This window comes from Lynx canadensis, chromosome B3 (assembly GCF_007474595.2).
Source record: "Lynx canadensis isolate LIC74 chromosome B3, mLynCan4.pri.v2, whole genome shotgun sequence".
Taxonomy (NCBI): Eukaryota; Metazoa; Chordata; class Mammalia; order Carnivora; family Felidae; genus Lynx; species Lynx canadensis.
In genome coordinates this window covers 71,204,722-71,225,977 of record NC_044308.2, presented here as the reverse complement: position 1 = coordinate 71,225,977, position 21,256 = coordinate 71,204,722, and the positions used below count along the sequence as shown (strand labels likewise).

General features: G+C 39.3%; 1 protein-coding gene across 2 annotated transcripts; it reads right to left on the bottom strand.

Annotated features, from left to right (window-relative positions):
• Positions 1-3,084: 3,084 nt before the first annotated feature.
• Positions 3,085-11,859, bottom strand: PARP2 (poly(ADP-ribose) polymerase 2). 2 transcript variants are annotated; one of them, XM_030318592.1, is made up of 16 exons: positions 11,729-11,859; positions 10,604-10,765; positions 10,242-10,312; positions 9,357-9,407; positions 9,048-9,144; positions 8,563-8,638; positions 7,828-7,930; positions 6,927-7,086; positions 6,529-6,667; positions 5,158-5,221; positions 4,945-5,079; positions 4,547-4,674; positions 4,301-4,400; positions 3,838-3,936; positions 3,473-3,597; positions 3,085-3,354 (listed from the first exon to the last, which is right to left on the bottom strand). In XM_030318592.1, the coding sequence occupies exons 1-16, from the start codon at positions 11,769-11,771 to the stop codon at positions 3,195-3,197; spliced, it is 1,713 nt and encodes a 570-aa protein (XP_030174452.1). In that variant the 5' UTR covers positions 11,772-11,859; the 3' UTR covers positions 3,085-3,194. The 2 variants fall into 2 exon arrangements, with proteins under 2 accessions (XP_030174452.1, XP_030174453.1); XM_030318593.1 differs by having other exon boundaries at positions 10,251-10,312.
• Positions 11,860-21,256: the final 9,397 nt, after the last annotated feature.

Genomic DNA, 21,256 nt, shown 5'->3' with positions numbered 1-21,256 from the left:
TAAAGTTTAGTTTGTAAACTAGTGCCAGTCCACAAATTATTATTATTAGTTTTTGTTTTATTTTTTATATTTGAGAGAGACAGAGAATGAGTGGGGGAGGGGCAGAGAGAGACAGAATCCGAAGTAGGCTCCAGGCTCAGCCCAACACAGGGCTCAAACTCACGAACCATGAGATCATGACCTGAGCTGAAGTCCGGCGCTTAACTGACTGAGCCACCCAGGTACCCCGCCAGTCTACAAATTATTAGTGGTTCACAGTAGGTACAGAAATTGAGAGTAAGCATTTAGAAATTGTTATAGAAATTTGAACAGTAATCTTATATATCTGACAAATTTAATAATAAAAACTGAAGCTTGTAGTTTGTATGCTTTTCACTTCATTTTCTTAGTTCCTCATTTTTATTAAATTTTATGAAAGTATTGTTCCATGACAGACCAGAAATTAAAACAAAGAAACAAACAATTGGTCCTTCATCACAGAAAGTTTGAGAAACACTATTTAAGAGAAACCCTGTAACCAAGTGGCTAAAAGCATGAACTTGGAAAAAGCCTGCCTGAGTTCAAATCTCCATGCCTCCCTTTCCCTGTCTATTAAATAGAACAATAATGGGACCTACTTCTTGGGGATATTGTAAGAATTAGATGAGTCGCGGTGGGTGAAACATTTGATGTGCTAAGTGTTCAGTAAGTCTAGCTTGACTGTTCTTTTACTGACCCAATAGTGCAAGTATTACCTTGTTACTCTTCCTCAAAAATGTCTTCATTACTGGTATTTATTTAATTGGTCAGATGAAATCTGGGCTAAATTCTTCAGTTTTCAAAAAACTTATATATGTGGAACTGATATTCTTTCAAATACCTTATCTTTCCATCCAGGAAAATGGATGTGTTTTCTGTCAGTTAGGATAGTGAGGTTATGCTATGGTAACAACTCCAGAATATCAACAGCTTAAAATAACAAAGATTTATTTCTTACTCATGCCACAGCAAGGATTCATGAGCGATTCTGCTCTACTTTGCTCACGCTTAACATTTTCAGTGACTGCAAAGGCAGGAAAAAGGAAATGTGGCAAAAACCAACCAAACAAACAAAATCTGTGGGCTCTAAGTCTTTAGTCTAGAAATAAAACACATCACTTCCACTTGTATTTTGTAAATATGAGCAAAGCAAGTCACATACCCCTACCCACTGTCAAAAGGGAGAGAGGTATCATCCTATCTCGTACTGGGAGGGAGAACCAGGAACCAGATACACAGTTATACCCCTAAAGAACCTTTTGGCATTGGTGTTTTTCCAGTAAAATGGCTCTTAATCCTTTTTTTTTTTTAAATCATTTAAGATTTCCAGAAGAGTATTCCTGTATACTTTTCACCAAGCTTCCTCTAACACTAACACCTTACATAGCCACATTTAGATTCCCATTTTCTATAGTCCAGAATACATTGCATTTACTCATCCTGTCTCCTTAGTCTCCACCAATTGTGAGTTTTTCAGTCTTTCTATAACCTTGACACTTTTGAAGAATACTGGTTCAGTGTTTTGTAGAATGTTTTTCAGTTTGGCTTTGTCTCATGTTTTTTCATGAGTGAACTAAGATTGTGGATTTAAGGGAAGAATAAAAGATATATGTCCTTCTTGTTATATCATATCTGAAGCACATGTTATCAACATGACTTCTTACTGGTGATGTTAATTTTGATCACTTAAAAAAAAATGTTTTTGAGGGGGTGCCTGGGTGGCTTAGTTGGTTAAGTATCCAACTGGCTCAGGTCATGATCTTGCAGTTCATGAATTCGAGCCGCATGTTGGGCTCTGTGCTGTCAGATCAGCCTGGAGCCTGCTTCAGATTCTGTGTCTCCCTCTCTCTCTGCCCCTCCCCCACTCATGGTCTGTCTCTCCCTCTCTCTCAAAAATAAACATTAAAAAAAATTTTTTTTTAAATTCCTTTCCAGTCTTTGCTGAATGTTTATCATGAAAGGGTGTTGGATTTTGCCAAATGCCTTTTCTGTATCTCATGAGATTGTCATGTGACTTTTGTCCTACCCTGATAGATTTGCATATGTTGAACCAATCTTGCATTCCTTTGATAAATCTCACTTCATCATGGTGTATCGTCCTTTTTGTTACTGGTTTAGTCTTGGTAGCATTTTATTGCGCATCTATATTCTTAAGGGAAGTTGATCTATAGTTTTCTTCCCTGGTGATATCTTTATCTGGTTTTGGTTTCATGTTACCTCATAGAATGAGTTGGGAAATACTCTCTTTTACTTTTTGGAGAAGTGTGTAGTCTAGTTTTAATAGCAGCACAGTATTTCAATGAGTGAATATATTTAACTAGGGATCTTTTTTTACATATAACAATGCTACACTGACATCATCTGTACAAACATGCATATCTGGTTTTTAGGTCAAAGGGTATGTACATTTTAAGTTTTGATTGGTAATCTGATCTCTAAAAAGTTACAGGCTACTGTTTTCATTTAAATAACCTTCACTTTTATCTAATGAAGTATGGTTTTGTCTGTGTTTGTGTGTGTGTGTGTGTGTCTGTGTTGCATGTGTTTACAAATAATCAGGAAGTCTTTGGATCTGACCTGGACTTTGGTACTTCTTAAATGGAACAGGGTATGTCAAAATTCATTCTATTCTGTCCTTTCCTCCCTGAGATGTATTTAGGCTTAGTGACAAGTCCTCTAAGTGCTTCCAGATTTTTGGACATCTGCTGAATCCTAAGATAAGTGGTGGGAGACCTGGTCTGCAGTTGGTAAATGGGGGAAAAAGTCACGTTAGAAGATTTGGATGGGAACAAGGGAACAATTCGGCCTCTGTTGTCTCTACCCTTCTTGTAAGAATACCCAACAAACTTCAGTTTGCATAAAAATTGAAGTGGGGGAAAACATCACTCTCCATTAGCATCATCAATGCACAGAAGCTATTCTTCTGTGAAGAAACAGGATCCTGAGTAATTTGTAGCTAGCTGTGGGATACATAGAGCAGTGGGTACTTTCTGTCCTGAAAATGAAGAAGTACGAATGTGAGAAGAAATAGGTGTTTGGAGAAGTTGAGCCCAAAGAAGCCAATGGTAGATTTGTGCTATTTTTATTACATAAAATATCAGAAAAGTCAAAAGTACAACACTACACATTTTCTTGTTTGAAGATCACATCTTATCCGGGTTATTTACTATTGACATTCACCACAGCTGCAGGAAATTAAACCGTACCTTTAGAAGGTATCGCATCCGCACCTGGTTGGGGCTATAGACAATGAATTCATTGTAGTTGAGGGTATAACCCTCTGGATTCAGAATTCCTGTGTCACTTGCTGGTCCTAAGGGTACTGTACTCCCATTCCTGCCAAGTGGAAGAAAGTGTGTCAACATCGGCGTCAGTGTCAAAAGTTGGAACACAGAAAGTAGAGAGTCTTATCTGACCAAAAGGAGTCTTCTGGCCCTCTAGACTGAATACTTACAGAGTGATGAAGGAGGCAGGACTGGGAGCCATCTTGCCCAGTCCCTTGGTGCTATGTTTGCCCTGAAGTAATCTTTCTGCCTCAGGATTGGCCTCTAGTAGCTCATTACACTGACCTAGAGCTACCTGCAAAGCAAAAGATCTTTTAACACCCACATCCTACTGAGAAGTGGATGGCTCTAAGGCCAAACAGAAAATCCCATCAGTACTTTCTTCCCCTACTCCTGCAGAGGAACAGAATGAAAATTGCCCTTGGTCCCCTCTCAGGTTCTCCCAGGTATACCTCCTGGTTCCGGAGTCAAACTGTTCTCTTTGGAAAAATAGGAACTCATAACAAACTAGAGATCATAAATATGTTCATCTCACCTCTGATAAAAGCAGCAGTCCAGTATCCTTCACACGAGAAGCAAAGCAGTAATTGGCACTCTTAGAAGACATGTCGGCAAAGTAGATTCCTTTCCCAAACTGAAACATATCAACAGCCATGAAGGTCAGCTGCTTAACCCACTGTGTTAGAAAGGAGGCCTATACCAGTGACCCTATGTTTCCATTATCTTAAACACTATATAGACCCTTCTCCGTTTCTCCTTGCAGTTCTGTTCCAGAGAAGGCAGATGTATTGGTGAGTCTCTGCTTTCTGACAGGGTAGATGGGATATCTTTAGGAATTTAAAGGAAGAGGGAGAAGGTAAGAAATGTTAGGGTTTTAGTGAGCTGTTTTAATTCTTGGGAAGAATCCTAATCTAGAAATACAAGAGAAAAAAAAGGACTGTGAAAATTATTGTTATCCTTTACCCTGGGCTTCCTTCCAGGATTCAATTTCTACTCACCATGTAACCTGTGATGGGAGCCTCAGGTGGGGCAATTCGAAGCCCATGGCTCAGGATTCCCACCCAGTTAGTAAGTCTGGAACCATGCCACAACAGCATCCTAGGGAAAAGCCATTATTATTATTGCCCTCTATTGCTCTCCAGCAGGGCCAACACAAAAAAGCCATTTTCTGCCATTTTCCAGAAGTCCCATAACCACACTTCAGGCAAGAGAATGTTTTCCCAAACCCAAAGCTAAACTCAGACCTGTTATGAAGGTCCTCTCTGAAGGCTTCTTTTTCACCCTCCTTCTCTACTTCAAAAACATCCAGCAAGGTCATGGTATAGTCCCTGTGTGTGGGAGCATGAGTAGACTGTAGGTATTGGGAAATCACCTGTGAAAAAAAATGAAAGAAATGGCTGATACGGACTGTACAAGAGACCAGACTGAGCTGAAGAACCTTGGGGCTTCTGGTAAAGACTGGCAGACTTCCTGTTCCCTAATGGTCTCACAAGGCAGTGAGAGAGCTGTACTTTCCCCAGTTCCTGGTACACAGAAACTCTGCTCTATGTAAAAGTTTGCTCTTAACCAGAAGCACTCAGAGAACAGTGGGGTTAGGGGGATGGGTCTTAAAGGCAGGAAAATACATGACCATTTTTCTTACTTTGAACTCATAACTTTCATGGTCTAGAGGGTGCAAGGCACAATGTAGTTTCCTATAGTGCTGGTCCAATGGGTGTTCTGGGCTTTGCAGCTCCATCTTCACAAGCTTAATGGCAATTTCAATGTCTCCCAAAGCCTGGCAAGATGAGATGCAGGATCAATGTGTAGGAACTTGGGAACAGAGTTAATGCTTCCCAATCCACACATGTCTCACCTCTAGTAGTTGTACTTTGTCTGACAGCTCTTTTTCTGTCCGGATTAATGGAGGGGTACGGAGTCTAAGAACAGAGATATAATTCATAATCAGTTCTCTGATGTGTGACCGAAGGCACGTGACTGAAAGTAACAGACTAAAGATAGGTCCTTTAGAAAATAAGTATAAAAAGCTGGGGTTTTCCATGTGAGGGAGAATCTGTATATATATAAAGAGAGGTTCCAAATATATAAATATATGAAGAGAGGTTATGTACATAACCTTGATATCTGTATACACTACAAAGTGATCCCAAGTCCAGTTACCATCCCTTACCATACTGTTGACCTCCTTCACCCATTTCGCCCACCCCCAACCACCTTCCTCTGTCTGGTTCTCTGTATCTGTGAATTAGTTTCTGTTTTGTTTTTTTTAGATTTCATATAAGTGAAATCATATGGTATTTGTCTTTCTCTGTTGACTTATTTTGCTTAGCATAACAGTCTCAAGATCCATCCATTCATGTTGTGGCAAATGGCAAGATTTCATTGTTTTTTATGGCTGAGTAGTATTCCATTGTATAAATATACCACATTGTTATCCATTCATCTGTCAATAGATACTCAGGTTGTTTCCATATCTTGGCTATTGTAAATAATGCTGCAATGAACACAGGGATGCACATATCTTTTCAAATTGATGTTTTCATACTCTTCAGATAAATATCCAGAGGTGGAATAGCGGGTCCATATAGTAGTTCTAGTCTTAGTATTTTGAGGAATCTCCATACTGTTTTCCATAGTGACTGTGCTAATTTACAATTCTACCAACAGTGTATGAGAGTTCCCTTTTCTCTACATCTTCTCCAACACTTGTTATTTCCTGTATTTTTTTAAATAATAGATGAATCTTTATATCAATATCCATAAAGAATAATTTAGATATAGTCCTGTCTAGAAGCAGAAGTAGACCTGTTGACCACTTAGGGTTATTTTTAGGTCACAGAGCTCTATAAAGCAATGAAAGGAATAAAAACAGAATCGATACCAGAATATAGAATCAACAAAGATAAAATGTATTATATCTACAATCATTTGAATTAGGGAGTTATATGTCTGAAGGTATTTTACTTGTTGGTTAGATAGCTAGACCCATATTCTCTTGGGTAACTTCCATTTGGTCAGAAAATATGGTTGTAATCAGGTCAGGAGTTTGCATTCCAAACTTGTAAGCCGACTAAATAGGCTATCTCTAAATTATTTTGGCTCTGTGTTTATCCAAGATGATCACTTCATTAGAAATGAAAGATTAAAAAAATTATAGTTGCTGCTGAGTGATATAGGGGATATGGTTAGGTAGAAGACCAAAGAGAAGTAACAGCACAGGCTTTACCCAAAGTCATGTGGGATCCTTGTGTAGAATTCATTGCATGCTTCCAGGAGAGCTCGTCCATGCTGGCCAGCCCGAATACAATCCTCAATCTTCTTAAGAGACTGGTAGCCTGCCTTGATTTGTGCCGCTGTCAGCTTCCCTGTAGGCCCAGCCAAAGATCATCAGATCCCACACGTGGAGTCTTACCCTGTAAACTGTATTCACATGCCTACCCAACAAAGACTCTCACCACTCAACTTTCAAAACAGCTTCTCTCCCCTCATACTACCTCTTACCCCAGATCTCCTGTTCTTCATTCATACTATCAGCAAGCTTTAAATCATGAAGGTGACTAAATATCCCATGAAAGGAACTAGGAAATATAGAGAGGGAATGTAGGATAGCATCTGAAGTCCTACCGAGAGGGGCTTTCTTGGTATCATATTTCATTTCTACCATCATCTCTTCCATGGCCTGGACATTACAGATCAACTCTATCAGCTCCTGTACACGGAGATCTAGCTGCGATTCTGGTTTCAAGGGGGATTTAAGAGATTCCCTTTTTGTTTTCTCTTCATTCTACAGCCAAAAAAAAAAAAAGAAAAGAAAAATATGAAAGTATCTATTTTGAGGTCCCTGCAAGGGATGGCTCTACAATATTCCTGGCAGGTGAACATCAATCAGCCTCTGCCAAACCACAGGTTCATTCCATTATTAACCTAGTTAGAGTACTCAGTGTGACTCCTACATCTGCCTCCTATAGTTAAACACTCAGAATAAGTCTAAAAGGCTCTCCTAATATGCTGGTAAGTATCTAAAGACAGCTATTATGTCTCAGATCTTCTCATCTTAAAATGACTAAGATTTTTACATTTTTCAGATACTGTATGTAACAGTTTTCAGCATCCTGGTTGCAACTCAATTTGTCAAAATTATTATTATTTTCTTTATTGGTATGGTATATACTGGTAGTATATAACCAAAAGTGAAGACAACTTTAAATGCAGTTTCATCACTGTGACTATGTATTACTCCTCTCTGGATCCATACATTAAACTTCAGGACCTGAGATTTTATAAGAACCATACTAGACAGTAGAGACTAGACAGCATTTTCTATCTTCATTCTATAGTCCCTTTAAGATTACAAAGATCCGTGAAAGTTATCCCTGAGGTAACTGTTATCTTCAGTTAGGTGGTGAACAGCAAGACTCAAGACACCCTGGTCTGTTCTAGTCTAGGACCTGATCTAAGCCATTCTGTTAGACTTCACCTTGGTTAAGAGGAAGCAGTTTTCTCCCCAAATGTGTAGTCAGTTTACCTGTGCATTGGTGGCATAGTCCATTTCTAGCATATCATATTTTCCAGGCACCTTCTTAAACTTCTTACGATCCTCCCAATTGTTTTTTGTTTTGTCAAGGAATCTGTAGAATCCATGATGGTGAGAATATCTTACAAATAAGGGTCTACTAGGAATGGGCTTATAATTGTTTCCTTAGAACATCTCCAAACTATGTCTCCTCCCAACCCCCAAACTTCTTAGAACTCTTTTATACCCAACTTCCCACAAATCTGGACTCTAAATTAGGATCCTGAATAGAAAGAAAAGCTCTGGAGACAAAGGGAACAAAAAAATGGGAAAAAGGGGTCCTTGAGCTTCTTAAAGGCCCCAAAATACCACATAAGCCATTGAGATTTTAGACAAAAGATCCCTATCTGCTCCCTGTCTCTGAAAGATTCTCAGAGACTCCAGAAAGCTCTGCATCCACATCATAGTGAAAGAATTTTTAAAACTCTAGCTGCAATATTCTCATCCTACCCACTTGGGTTTCCCAAGTTTCCTAAATTGTTGGTCATGTGCTAATTATATTAGATTCTTCTATTTTTAGTCAATTTCAACATTAGGTGATATAATCACTAACTTAAGGAGGCAGTTTGGTGTTTCAGTCACAGAATGTCACAGTGGAAATACATTAACAGTGAGGCCAAATCACACTTCCTATAAAATTCTTAAAGAAGACACATCCAAGAAGAATAGTATTTTTTTGGTACTCACTTCTTCTGAAAGATTTCCTTGGCTTTGTTGAGGTCCCCTGAACAAGCCACCAAGCTGTGCTGCCCCATTTTCCCCACTGCAAAGTAAATGCCACACATAAGATGGTTTCCTGCCAATCCAAGAAGAGTTCTCTCTCGAAACAAGCCAGCTCTCTAAGGTCTCCCTGCTTAGCATGTGACAAATGGGCAGGAAGGGGAGAAGGAAAGGTGAATGGATCCAGGAAGCTGATCCTGCTGATACTAGTTACCTGCTAACTGCCACAGTCCCTGAGCAGCATTAGCAGACCAACTGCAGGACACTCCCAGCCTCAACAGTCTGCCCTAGGTTTTTCCAATGAGGATGCTTGCTATTCCATTTGCAAGCCCCTCCCAGGTTACAGAGCCTCCATTCTACCAACTGAAACCCAGGGGATCTTTTGGTTACTCACTAAGCCGCTTTAGGCTTTCTGAATGACCAATCAGAAGATCCATAATAAAAGTCATTACCCCGGCCCCATCTCATCCAAACACTGAAGTGCCTCTGGGCATCATCTTCTAAGAGCTGAATCAAATAGTACTTGTTGTTGTTGAACTGAAGATTAGTCTATGATGAGAGAAATATGAACATAAGAGAGAGGTTTACAAATGGAAGCCAATAAACCGATGACTCTTACTTGGTCACCGGCGGTACCAGTTATTGCTATAAGGAAAAGGCTAATATAAGGGACTTCAGAATTAAAGATCTGGGCCTTGGGACACTGTCATCAGTAATTATCAAGAAGAAATTGCCATAAATAGAATGGCTCCTCCCTTTACCTGATTTAGCATGACATCATAGACATCCTTCCCTTCACAGTACACATGGGCCTAGAGAGAGAAGGAAAAAATTGACATCAGTATATTCTCAGCCCTAATGAGATCCTAAGTGACACTAAATTTTCTTCTGCCTCAAGGTGTCATTCTCCAGCACTGCCAACAGCCATCTTCCAAGGAAAGAAATGCCAAAGTATGTTCTTCTCCCCATAACCTGTTATTCCTATAATGAAAACACGTTGCTTTTTTTGTAATTACAGAAAAACAAATGATTCTGACAGTTAAAACCTGCTCCAGAGGAAGCCTTTTTTCTGTATTCTTTTTTTTTTTAATTTTTTTTTTCAATGTTTATTTATTTTTGGGACAGAGAGAGACAGAGCATGAACAGGGGAGGGGCAGAGAGAGAGGGAGACACAGAATCAGAAACAGGCTCCAGGCTCTGAGCCATCAGCCCAAAGCCCGACGCGGGGCTCGAACTCACGGACTGCGAGATCGTGACCTGGCTGAAGTCGGACGCTTAACCGACTGCGCCACCCAGGCGCCCCTTTTCTGTATTCTTCACATCCTTTTCACATTTATCAGTAACTCACGCCATACCAGGGCAGTTTCTCATTAGAACAGAGATGGTTCTTCCTTCATAATGGTATAATTTTCTAATTGAGAAAGAGAATGAGGTGTGGGAAGCTGATGACAACCCCAGAAGTTAGAAATACCGATTATTATCCCCAAACTCCACCACTTCCATCTCTTAGCCTTGGAGAAAATTAATCACAAGCAGTATTTGGGAAAGGACTCTTAAAATGAGTCCTAGCAGTGTTCTGGACAAGAATCCAAGTAACAAATGAACAACTGCTTTCTGAGAAACCGATGGGCAGAGGAGTCTCTCACCTTCCCCACCTTGGCTGTGCACTCCGGGTCCACAGGAGCTTTTCCCTTTAACAGCAAAGTCTTCACAGACTCTGAGGAAAGACAGATATGGACTACAGCTACTTATATGAGGATCAAAAATAGCTATCATGTCATAATTAACTTTGCCCTTCCCAAGCAATCCTGATCTGCCCAGTTCTCAAGCTGTTTAAACTACATGAAACTGAAGATTCCGAGAAAGTAGATGAGTACTACACCCAAAGGATAGAATATTAATTATATCTTCGAGAAAGGAAGAAGAGTTGAAAGAACAAGACATCCCTCACCCGCAGCCTCCCATAGACATTCTTGCTAGCCTCCCTGGCCTACCACTTGAAGCTGACCTTGCTTATCTTCTGTCCTGTCATTATTGGCCTTTCCTTCAGTCACAGGCTCCTTCTTTACCCCCTGCCTTTCACATCTTCGAGTTTTCTTTGCAGGAGGCCAGTCTTCTGTAGCTATGTTGCTATTATTAACTCTTCCAGCTTTGTTTAATGCTACAGAAGCTATGGGCACAAAGAATGGGCAAAGAACCAAAAGAAAGAATGAGTACCCACTGAACACGATCCTGCTTTGAAAAAACATCATCTTTTTAAAGAAATGGCTCAAGATGGTTTTGTAAATTTACAAAGAAATAATAACTGCATACCACTGTTCTTGATAATAGTCTGAGAAATCACTTCCTAAACTGCTATTCTAGCCAAATAATATAAACTAAACTAAACTTAAATTAAATTAAAATGGAGCCCCACGGGCTCTTGTGAGCTCATAGCCTAAGACAAGAGTCTCATAGCCTGCTTATCTCTATTTACTCATGCCCCCAAACGTTCTCAACATCTATCCTCAAACTAAGGTGGTATGAGATTGTGGTTAGTAGAGTGCTCTGGAGTTTGTCTCTAGCTTAGAGCCTAGCCCTGTCTCTTCTGGCTGTGAAACCCTGTAGAAGTTATTTCATCTCTTTGTACTTTAGTTGCCCCCACTGTAAAATCCAGAGGATGACAAAAATAGTATATAATTTGTAGGATGGACTTATGCACTTAAAAACATAGTACACAGAGAGTATGATGGCTCATTAGTCCTAAAACCTGAATTTTACTATCTCTGAAACTGGTATGCATCCTACAGTGGATGACATATAAGCAATGAATCACGTTTTAGTTGGAAGCATTTTTCCTTTCTTAGTGATACATAATGATGCACCTTACAATTAATTTTTTTTAATTGGACATTAGGTGTTTAAAATAGTGCTGGCACTGTTAGTTGTTAGATGTCTACAAGCAAGCCCTTCTCATAATTCTGTAATCCAAAAAGGTCTGAGAACCGAAATTTTAAAAGTTTTACACCTAAACTAGCTTGATAGCTAAGGGCGGGTCAAAGGGCGACGGAAGGGGAGGGGCTAGGGCAGAGGGCACCGTTCCCTTCAGACTCCCCGCCCCTCCAGCATTAGCCCCCTCCAATGTGCTCCGAACCTCGTGCTCTACCGCTGCGAGTCCCCCGCCGCCGGGCCGCCATGAAGCCAGAACCTGGACGTCATCAACCCTCTCCCAGGAATCGCCCGCCTAGAGTCACAAGGCGGGAATACAGCGCGCGTGCGTCCTGGAGAGAAGACGTCTACAAAGGACAGGGGCGGTACACCCCTCGATATTTGCATGTTGCTGTGTGTTGTGGGAAATCACCATAACTGAGAAATGTCTTTAGGTATGGGAGTCTTATAAATGCTCGGCGGGGCCACCCTTTCCCATAGGGCGGAGGGAAGCTCATCGGTGGGGCTACGCGCTGAGTGCCTTAAGTCACTCTACCCCATGTCCCCTGGGAAGGTCTGAGACTAGGGCCAAAAGCGGCCCTAACAGGGTCCTCCCTGAGTTTCGGGGAGGTGAGTTCCCAGAGAACGGGGCTCCGCGCGAGGGCAGACTGGGCAGGAGATGCCATGGACCCCGCCCTCGAGGAGGGGCCTGGCGGATGCCTCCTTAGCCGGAGCTTGGAAAAGACTCACGGCCAGCGAAGTGAGTTCAATGGCTGAGGTGAGGTACCCCCCAAAGGGGGGGCCTCATAACCCAATTCAGACTACTCTCCCCCGTCCTCCTTTTGAAAAAAATAAAGCGGGACAAGGAGAAAGTTACAATTACAAATCCTAGCTAATAGTGGAAATCCTAGAATAGGAAAGCTCTAATAGTGGAAGTTTGAGTAGTGAAAGCTTCAGAAAGTTGAGTTTGGCTAGGGGAAGAAAGGGGGATACAAGGGTCAGGGGAGCTATGGGAATGCTAATGATCTAGGGAGACTTTGAAGACCAGAGAAACCTGGTCATTTGGCTTTTACAAAGGTACTTGGTGATGACATTAGGAGTTCTCAGATATTTGGGTGCCACCTCCCCACAGAGGGTGAGGGCAGTGCACCTAACAAGCATAACAAACAGACTTCAGATCCCCGCCCCCTATCCCAGACCCTCTGAATGTGAGGGTCTTCATTCTTACCGATAACACCCGGCAACCCTGGTGTTGGTGATTTTCATTATATGTATAGATACAGAGATATTTATATATTCATTACTTCAACAAATATTTATTGGGGGCCTTACTGGGTTTGGGGGTTACAATAGTTTGGTCAAGATAGAGAATATTTTGGCCAAGATAGAACTCATGTCTTCGTGGAGTTCACAGTGTAGCTGCCGGCAGATATTAATCAAGTAATCACACAAGCAGAAGCAAAAGTACAGCTACAATGGAAGGAAGTTCTAATGGGAGAGTAAACTGCGGAACTCATCACTGAGGCCATGACAGGAGTTGAGCTGTATTGGAGAATCACAAAGTGAACAGGGGAGAAAATGGCTGAAACAATGAGTGCAAAAGGAAGCGTGGTATGAGATCAGCCGGAGAGGCAGCTAGTTTCCACAGCAAGCTAGGCTAGAAACTATATTTTGTCCTACTGCGTGTGTGTGTGTGTGTGTGTGTGTGTATGAACGACAGATGGGTTAAGGACTAATATTCAAAAATAAAACTTGAAAACTCCTAGGCAGAAAATACACACAAATATCTTTTAGATCTTGAGGTAAGGAAGGGGTTTCTTAAGACAAAAGTCACTGAGTATAAGAGAAAATATTAATGCATTTAATTATATTAAAATTAAAGAATTTTGTTCATCAAAACACATAAAATTTAGAAAAAAGAAAACAAAATTCTCATTGTTTGCATGTGGTTTGATTGTGAATATAAACAATCCAGAAGAAACTACAGGATAAAATTTTTAACTCAATAGGAAAGTTTAACAAGGCTGATAGAAAATAACCTGTAAGAATAAATTGCATTTTTATAACAGAGCTTCAAACAAATAGAAATAGAATTTTAAAGAAACGATAGTATTTAATATAACATCAAAGTGTATTAAGTATTTGGGAATAAATCTAACAAAATGTAGATGCTCAACAAATGCTTGTTGGATGGGATTGGTTTGGTTAATTTCTTTTGTTGGTAGGTCAAAATCTGTTGCATCTAACTTAATTATAGCACAAATAAGCTAGAATGGTCTAAAAGGCATTAGTTTGGAGATAGGAAAATGTACTAAAAATGGAAAATTTATTAAAACTAGCTAATACTCAGCAGAGCTTTCTTTGTGTACTAGACACTGAGTAAAGTGCTTTAACGTGCATAATCTCATTTAACCTTCAAAATAATAAAAGCTAGAATTTATTTGGTGCTTACTATGGTATGAGCTTTACATACATTAATTCTTACAACAACCCTACAGGGTAGGTATTGTTTTTGTCCCCATTTTATGGCTAAAGAATTTGAGCTTTAGAACATTTTAAGTAATTTATTCAAGCTCACACAGTCTATTTGTTTGCTAGGGCTGCCATAGCTAGCTCACACACTGGGTGGCTCAAACAACAGACATTTATTTTCTGAATTCTGAAAGCTAGAAATCCAAGATAAAGGTGTCTACAGTGTAGGTTTCTTCTAAGGCTTTTCTCCTTGGATTGTAGATGGCTGTCTTCTTCCCTGTCTTCCCAATCACTATCCTCCCTCTGTGTCTATGTGCTAATCTCATCTTCTTAAAAGGACACTGGTGATACTGGATGAAGGCCCACTCATATGACCTGTTTTACCTTAATTACTTCTTTAAAGGTCCTATCTCCAAATACAGTCACATTCTGAGCTCGTGGGAGGGTTTAAAACATATACATTTGGGAGGCAGGATCACAATTCAGCCCGTAACACCCAGTTCATAAGAGGCAGGTCAGATCTATGTAACTCCAAAGTTTATTTTTATCTACTAGACTATTGTATTTGTCAAGTTTCTTGGTAGTAATTACCATACCCCCCACATTTTTAAAAATTTATTTTTATTTTTAGTTTTTCTTCTCTTAGTTGTTATTTTTTATGGTAGTCAGTGAGAATTACTGAGATATATTTTGAAGATATAACTTTTAAAAAAAATTTTTTAATGTTTATTTATTTTTAAGAGACAGAGAGAAACAGAGCACGAATAGGGGAAGGACAGAGAGAGAAAGAGACACAGAATCCCAAACAGGCTCCAGGCTCCAAGCTGTCAGCACAGAGCCCAATGCGGGGCTTGAACCCATGAACCATGAGATCATGACCTGAGCCGAAGTCGGAAGCCCAACCGAAGGAGCCACCCAGATGCCCTGAAGATGTAACTTTTTATAGTCAGACACAAAGTAAACATAACCAAAACAGTATTAAAACATGTCACTGAGGGGCGCCTGGGTGGCGCAGTCGGTTAAGCGTCCGACTTCAGCCAGGTCACGATCTCGCAGTCCGGGAGTTCGAGCCCCGCGTCAGGCTCTGGGCTGATGGCTCAGAGCCTGGAGCCTGTTTCTGATTCTGTGTCTCCCTCTCTCTCTGCCCCTCCCCCGTTCATGCTCTCTCTCTGTCCCAAAAATAAATAAACGTTGAAAAAAAAAAAAAAAAAAACATGTCACTGATAACTAGAAGAAACTATTTAACAAATGTGTGGTGAATGAGAATTTTCTTAGGTCTTAAACAAAACAAGAAAACAGAGGAAAATAATACATTTGCCTATTGATTCTTAAAAAAGAAAATGAAAGAATTTTAGAAAATGTCCAATGGAAAGCTACAGTGTTTAAAATTTGAATTCAATGTACTTAACACATAAAGAGCTATCTAATAGTCATAAGAGAAACAAAATTTTCTGTGGATAACTGAACAAAAGATATGAATAAACTGCAAATATGAAAAGCAAGGACGTGGAAAAATTTTTCAGGCTCACATGGCATAAAAATGCCAAGTATTAGTATTAGTATTCTACAGGACAATCGGCCTGTTCTCTTCAAGTTATTGTTATAAGAAAAAAAGAATAAGATTGGCACTGTTCTAAATTAAAAGAGACTTTTCAGGCATAACAACCAAAGGCAGTGTTTGGTATTTGGATGCTGGTTTAAACAAGCCAACAATAAAAATCCTTTTGGGAGCAAGAGGGTATGCAGATATGAACTGAATATTAGCTGATTTTAGGGGATTATTTATATAGATGTGGTAATGGTATTGTAGCTATGATTTTTAAAAAGTTCCTTTAAAAAATGAATTAGGGGTGAAATGTCATGATATCTGGAATTTGCTTTGAAATACTTCAACCAAAATAATCAAATGAAGCAAATATTGTACAATACAGACAATTGTTAAATGTAGGTAATCTATGTAGAGATGTCCATCATATTCTTTTCTCTAGTTTTCTGTGCACTTAAAATTGTCATATTACATTGAAGATACATTAAGGAAAAAATGATGGAAAAAAAAAGGGTGAATTAGTCAAGACAACTGTGATTAAAGAGAAGAGCCAACTGCAAATCAAGACTTCATATCCTGGTAAGTGAATATTTTAGGTAGTATTACTGATTATAATGTGATATTCCTAAGATGTATTTACATTTTTTATCATGTCATAATGACAGGAAAATTTGATTAATCAAGCTAGACATAAAAGGTACATAATTTCGGGGGAAGTCTACATATTTCAAAAAGTAAAGTGCGTGAAAAATGGATTTGTGATACCCAAGATTAAACAGATACTTCTTTAAAATAGAAAAGGACTCTTCCTAATGACTAGTTTAGGTTTGCATCCCACTGGACTGGGTAACTAGTTCCCATGTCCAGATAAGAATCTTTTAGTTCATACATAAGATCATGCAAACCTCAAATGGCTGAAACAATCTAGAAATAAGTATGATTTTATTTTCTTTATTTGGGTTCTGAGAAGGTATAGAAGTAGTATCTAAAAAAAATTTCTGAAATCCCAGAATCTATAAAATATATAGGGAGAAATAGCAGGAGCAGGAGCAAAGTGAAGAGGAAGAGAGAGAAGGAGGAAAAGAAAGTGGAAAAAGAAGGATAAAAAATTTTAACAGTCGTATTTGCACAATGTAAGTGTGAGTTTACTGCTCGGACTTGTAATCGTTAAGATATTTTTTGTATGCTTTCCATGGACATGCCAGCAATATTCATATTGCTGTGGCATCATAAATTTGTTCAACTTTTGGGAAATGAAATAGTAGCAAGGTTTCAGAAGACCCGCAGAGCCTGACCAATGCGGAAGAAAGAGAAGACGTATCAGCAGGGCTACTGATGGGATAAAGTGGGAAGGGGAAGGAATTATAGGTCCAGAGAAGAAGGAAGGAACCAGCTGAAAAGCCTGGTGAAGGATTGTGATTACAGCAAAGGGACCCGGGAGTGTCTCATGGTCAAGGACTTCTTGTAAAATATATCCTATGGAAGAATGGAAGTGGGGAAGAGATGAAGAGAAATATTAAGTGGAGCAAAAGAGATGAACAGAGTAGCTGCCACAGAGGTGACTACAGAGGGAGCTGAGAAAGCAGGTTTCTGAAAAAGGGTGATTTGGGGGGAAACTTGTTTGCTTTCTTTTGCTTTTGTTTTTGTTTATAATGGTACAGCAGGAATTGGGATAATGGGCTAAATCTGTGATACTGTATAATCTTTATATCATTTGGTAACTATAGATATGTAACTGACATGAACTCTTCCACAAATTTAGAGTGTGTGTGGGGGATGGGGAGATTGTTGTTTCCCAGTGCCTTACTAAGAACAACAAGCCTCTCTCTTCCCCACAATTCTCTAAAAATACTTAGGGCTTCAGGGAGGAGCATTCCCTTCTCCTGAATTCACGTTAGAGACTGGGCAGCCTTTCCTATCCACCCTTGAAACACGTAGGGTCCGTGCATCTCTGCCTTTATATGTCATCTTGGTATTCTAAAGTTCTTTACTAAAGTAGTTTTTTTTTTTCCACAGTGATTTCAGAGAGCCTTATACTCATCTTTCTGGGGTTCCAAAATGATCCGCTAAAATCACTCACTGGAGAAGAAGAAAATCTGCAATGTAATCTTGTTACTTTAAGAAGCAGGAAATTATGAGTGAGTGTAGGTCTGTAATCACAGAATTTAGGAGCAAAAACTAATTTCCATTGATTTCTTGTATCTTGAAAGAATTGTATGATGTGTAAACAAATAGAAGTTTATAAGTAAAGTCATGCAAGCAGTTATTTACTTTTTCATTTCCTCTCTATATAAGAATGAAGGATGAGCAAGGAAGGAAGGAGAACATGAATTGACCATGTACTATGACCAGTCATTTTGTTAGACTCTTTCATATATTTGTATATATGTTAGGGAGGGAGGTATTACTTTCCCCATGGTACAGAGGAGAAAATTGAGTCTCAGAGAGTTTAAGAAATTTATTCCAGATTGTGCAGCTAGAAAATGTCTTGGAAACTATCACAATTTATGTGAAATGTCTCAGAATATCCCTGTTCTGCACCTTGAAATAGAGATTTTCATTTGCTACTCTAAAGGAGGAAAAAGTTTTCCTTAACCTTCTTAGAGTCCCTGGCAGGATCTGAAAATTGAACTGACAAAAAATTAACAGGAGGAAAACATACAAGTTTTATTGAATTTTCACATGTACCTACGTGGGAACCTTCACAGAATGAAGTGACCAGAGTAGGAAACTTTTAAACTTTTAGATAAAGAGACAAATTTGTGAAGAATTGACAAAAGACAAAGGGCTTTGAACTAGTAGTAGAAACTGGTGAAGAAAGAGCTACCAAGATAAGGGTTAGTTTAATAAGGTTGGTTTATACAACTACATTTTCAAAGCCTAAACGCTTAACCACACCCATCTTTTAGTCACTCGGCTTGTTAACTGGAATATTACCCTGAAGGTAAGTTCAAATTTGAATGGATCTAGACTGTTTATAATGAAACCTGTTACTTTGCATAAATTAACCCTATTGAAGTCCAAAGGTTAGGAAATTATCCTAAAGGAACAAAATTGTTTACAGTAGGGCCATCTAAACAAGCATGTGTATAAATAGCTTGAATTAGCCTATGTTTGCTTGTGTTAAGTACTCGAACTCAAAAGGAAACTTGGTTTAAAAAGGTCATTCTAAAAATAGTGCAAGTAGCATCACTGTTCTATAAAGACACAAGTAGGTGGGGGGGGGGGGTTTCATTTCGGTACCTTTTAAGGTAAAGGAGGAGGGAGTCTGCTTTTAACTCATTAGCCAATCAGACTCTGAGGCCACTTCTTAAAGCCACTTCCTGTCTCTCCACTTAGTCTCTCCGATTTGGTGGTGGGCTGGTGAGTATGCACTTAATTTTGCTCCCTGATTATTCTGAATTTCTTTTCCATTTGAGCCCTGTATCCTGATGGCAGGCCTTTTTTTCAAGCAAACATTAGAGTGTGTGTGAGTCACAAGGCGATTAATTTCGGCTGTGTGGAGATTGGGAGAAGGCAGTGAAATGCTCTGCCTGGCTTATTTCCACGTGGGCCTCTGCAGCACTGGGTCTGCCTTCCTTCCCCGAGACCTGGTGACCCAGAAACAACGGACTCTGCTTCATGTACAGAGTCCCCGTGTTCCTGGAAAATACCTGGATTCCTTTTGCTTGGAGGGGCAGGTATTGTTATTATTCTGATGCTGTTTTGACTTAGATCTCCCTGGCCGGAGGGTAGACCTTGGGAAGAGGTTCAGACTAGTACATTTTCTCTCGTGTCTGTAGAGCCCAGGCCCTCCCTGGGTTTGTGGGAGCTGTAGCGAACGTTGTTTTTTCCCTGGTCTTTGCTCAGAGCATTCATTATAGCTTTCTTAGTGAGCCTAGGCAGCAAACTCTGAAGTTAGATGATTTTAGTGAGCCCTCAGAGGAGCTCCCAATTTTAATGTCACCACTGTAGTGAGGGTGCCCTAAAAAGCCTAAGAACTACTAAAGAAAAAATCAGGGGCCTTAGCTCGGGACAAGCCCAAATCAAATTCTAGCACTACAGTTTACTCCTCCAGTGACCTTGGGTAACTCAGTGGACCACTATGAGGCCCCGCTGTTGAAAATCAAAATATACGAAGGCCAGGCATTATAATAAATGTTATATACCTTCTAGAAGTAAGCAGTAAATTTATTTTGGATATATTTTTTTCTTATAAAAAGTCTTGCCTGGTGACTTTGAGTGTAAATGGATTCCCATTTTTTTTTCCTCCTTGATATACATTAGTTTGAATACAATGTATGTGTTCATTATTCTTCCAGGCAGAAGATGTGAAAGAAATAAACTAGTGGATGGAATGTAGTAATAGAATGTTGTAGACTTCTCAAAATCCTTATAATTCTTATGCTTTATTGTTAAATTAATGTTATTTTTTTGGAAAGTAATAGTTACATGGTTAAATTAAAAAGGGATCAAAGCGTGTATCATGAAGTCTCCTACATCGCCTAATTTCTCTACCCAGTAACAGCATTAACAGTTTCTTATGTATACTTTCTGAGATATTTTATGTAAGTATAGGCAAATACATGTATTTTACCCTCCCCTCTTACATACTCTACCATGTATCTTACTTTTCCCACTTGAGATTTCCAAATGAATAAAGAACATCCATATTCTTTATGATGGTTACACAGTAATCTAATGTATGTGCATACCATAATTTAAGCTTTATTGGTGAACATTTAGGTAGTTTACAGTCCTGTTGTTTACTCCAAAATGAATAACCTTGTATATAAGTCAGTTGTCATGCCACAGTTCAGTTGGGTTTGATATAGTTTATAAGGACGCTAAACATGCACTGCTTCCTGTTACTTATATTTATTTTGTACATGGTGATAACTGGAAACCAACCAACACCATAAATGTCCTGATTGAGCAATAAAGGATTTTTTATCAAAAGCAAAACCACGCTGATGGCTTTTATGTGAATGGATCTTTGCCCACTTCAGTTTAAGGGATGGTTTGTTTTGCTGTGAACACATTTAATGTTGAGAAGGAATGGCAACATGAACCAGAGAAACCACATGGGCAGAAGGAGCATGTTTCCAGTGTTTACTTAGCAGAATGCATGCTGGATATCTTCCTGAAATAACAGTGTTGAGTGAGTAAACTCATATTTTAGCATTAAGTTAGGGAAAACAGAAATGTTTTTTTGGGATGAAAATATGCAAAACAAAAGCTTCTGGGAATTCCACCAAAGCTTTTTTATTTTTATTTTTTTTAAGTCATAAAAGGCTAAGATCATGTCTTGTGAAACCTCTAGGTTTCCAGTTAGGAGTATCTTGGATTTGAAAGTGGACTTATTAGGGATGTGTCACTCCCATTAGGGAGTGACTTTCTGGGCTTCAAGATATTGTGAAAGTGAAATTTTTGGGCAGAATATCCCCATTCCTACTCATTAGCTGGTTGAGCTTGGACACTTAATAGAAACAACATGTTAAACAATTTAGTTGCATGTCAGCTACTGTGCAAAGTATTTTATGTTTATTTTATCTCATTTAATCTTCACAACAGTCCTAAGAGGTGGGTGGTATTTGTCCTCATTTTACACAAAAGGGAAAGCAAGGCTTAGAAAAGTTTCAAATAGGTGGGGGAGTCAAGCTCCAGTTTTGTCTGACTTCAAAATCCATTATGTTAACCACTAAGGTGCCTGCCATTAGTCTCCAAACCATGCTTACAGACCTATAAGATGGAGAT

Bases quoted from the DNA above. Each gene is read 5' to 3' on its own strand.
- PARP2 (XM_030318592.1), bottom strand. From the start codon at position 11,771: ATGGCGGCCCGGCGGCGGGGGACTCGCAGCGGTAGAGCACGAG. The intron at 8,639-9,047 runs GTAATGACTTTT...TTTACTTTGCAG, and splicing joins TTGGATGAGATGGGGCCGGG to TGGGGAAAATGGGGCAGCAC. The intron at 4,401-4,546 runs GTCTGAGTTTAG...GCTTTTCCCTAG, and splicing joins AGAGAGGACCTTCATAACAG to GATGCTGTTGTGGCATGGTT.